General features: G+C 49.2%; 1 protein-coding gene across 1 annotated transcript; it reads right to left on the bottom strand.

The window, feature by feature from the left end:
* Positions 1–590: 590 nt before the first annotated feature.
* On the bottom strand, positions 591–1,909 carry PPTG_22098 (hypothetical protein; the record flags this gene model as incomplete). The annotated part of the gene is made up of 2 exons (XM_008901705.1): positions 591–1,418; positions 1,817–1,909. 2 exons carry the CDS (start codon positions 1,907–1,909, stop codon positions 591–593), a joined length of 921 nt encoding a protein of 306 aa, XP_008899953.1.
* Positions 1,910–1,934: the final 25 nt, after the last annotated feature.

Raw genomic sequence — 1,934 nt, forward strand, 5'->3', positions numbered from 1 at the left:
GCCGAATCAAGATGGTGCTCCGAACCGTCGGTACACACACTCTTCGAACACTCGCGCTACGCTGAGCGCAGATGTGTCGGACATAGCCTTAGCAACGACGAATCCAGTGAACGAGCATTGGAATAGCAACAGGGATGTGTTGCCCCTGCGTGCCTTTGGTAGAGGTAACACAAAATCCATAGAGACAATCTGGAACGGTCGCTCGGCCAGTACATTGCCTGATGAGTATCCTCGCAACGGTGGGCGACGCTTACTTGAGCTACAGTCCAGACACGACTACACATGTTTCTCCACGTCAGCGTACAGCCCAATCCAGTAATAGTTGGACTTAACACGGTGGAATGTCCTGACGACGCCTTGGCGACCATCTTCCAACGAGTCGTGGCAGTTCTGTAATACTTCTTGAATCATCGTGGTGGGTACCACTAGATCTCCTCTTGCCACCCGCGGTCGTATCGTCGGTTCAAGCCCAGGTAGTAAAGCACACAGTCTTCTGATAGAACGAATCGGTCTGCATATTCCCATGCGTTTCGAGCTTCTTTGTAGCTCATCCGCTCTGCCTCTCCTCGAAGCACTTTCTTCAGGTTTGCTCACTTCTGGTCTTCGTCCTGCGCCTTGGCTATTCGTCGACGCCGCTCTCGTTGTATCTCTACTGGGTCGACATCTTCCGCACCAGGTGATGGCGTCCGCTTAGTGCTGGAGGGTTGGTCCTGTGAAATGTCGTTGGGAGAATGCTCGTTGATCACTCCATCACGTTCTTTACCTTGTTCTTGACCTTTAGGTGCTTGTTCCGAATGTTCATCGGCGAATTGAACACGTTTAGCTTTGGTTTGTCGTCTAGTCATTACTGCCATTGTTCCAATGGTGTTCAATTTTCTCGAATTGTCGTCACTCACGAATTTTTCGAAAGTCTTGCGTGGAGAACGTACGTTGCCGGTCAGAACATGTACACAGCGCTCTTCCTGACGTGGTCCAACTTCTGCTGAGTCTTCATTTAGTTCGTAGATCACTTCTTGAATGCAGTTCAACGTTACTAACTCCGATTTTCGTGATTCAGCTAATATGACTCGACTAACTTTCGACTCCAGAGCCTCGGTGGCTAGCGAATCAGCGGCAGCGTTATATTCTCGCACGATATGAAGGTATTTAACTGATCGTGGCTTCACCGTGAGTTCTTTGTGAGTATTCAGCAGTGCCGTCAGGGACTCCTTCCGACATGCTATCACCCGTAGTGATTGCTGGATCGCGAGCCTTGAGTCGCCTACTATGACCAATTCCTTGGCACCATGTGCTAAGGCTGCTTTGACACCATTGTTCATTCCAGTATACTCAGCTAAGTTTATCATAGTAGACGGGAGGTAAGCGTTCACAGCGATCACTATTTCCACTCTGGCAAACTCCACAATATCCACGAGCAACTGCCATAACCACCATATTTCTCTGTCTTTGCGGATCCATCGAACGATAAGACGAATCCTCGGTAGTAGCGTGGTAGCTTCGCGTAGAGCAAAGATGGGTCCATGCGAATCGACGGTGAGCCTTTGCTTGGAGGAGCTAACGGCGCCAGCGTTTCTTCCAAATCCACGAAGTTTGTTATGGTAGATTGGAGTAGCTGAGCGAAGGCCACATCCTTTTCTTTGACTCGTTCTACTATCAGGTGCCACGGTGACAACAGTACTGCAAATTGTACTACACGACCGAAAAATGACTTGGACTTGTGGACCCAGGCTAGTGTCGAAAACCTTGTTTACACATGTAACGTTTTCCCAGCAAGCTGCGTGTAACACGTCTTCAAGAGCAAAAGGAGTGCTAGTACTTCCTTCTCCGCTGGATGGTAGTTCATCTCAGAGTCCTTGAGCACTCGACCGAGAAATCGTACGGGGTGTAACTTGTCTTCATATTCTTGCATAAGTGCTGTACTCAACGCCCATTCA

The sequence above is a fragment of the Phytophthora parasitica genome (assembly GCF_000247585.1).
Source record: "Phytophthora parasitica INRA-310 unplaced genomic scaffold supercont2.11, whole genome shotgun sequence".
In the NCBI taxonomy this organism is placed as follows: domain Eukaryota; phylum Oomycota; class Peronosporomycetes; order Peronosporales; family Peronosporaceae; genus Phytophthora; species Phytophthora nicotianae.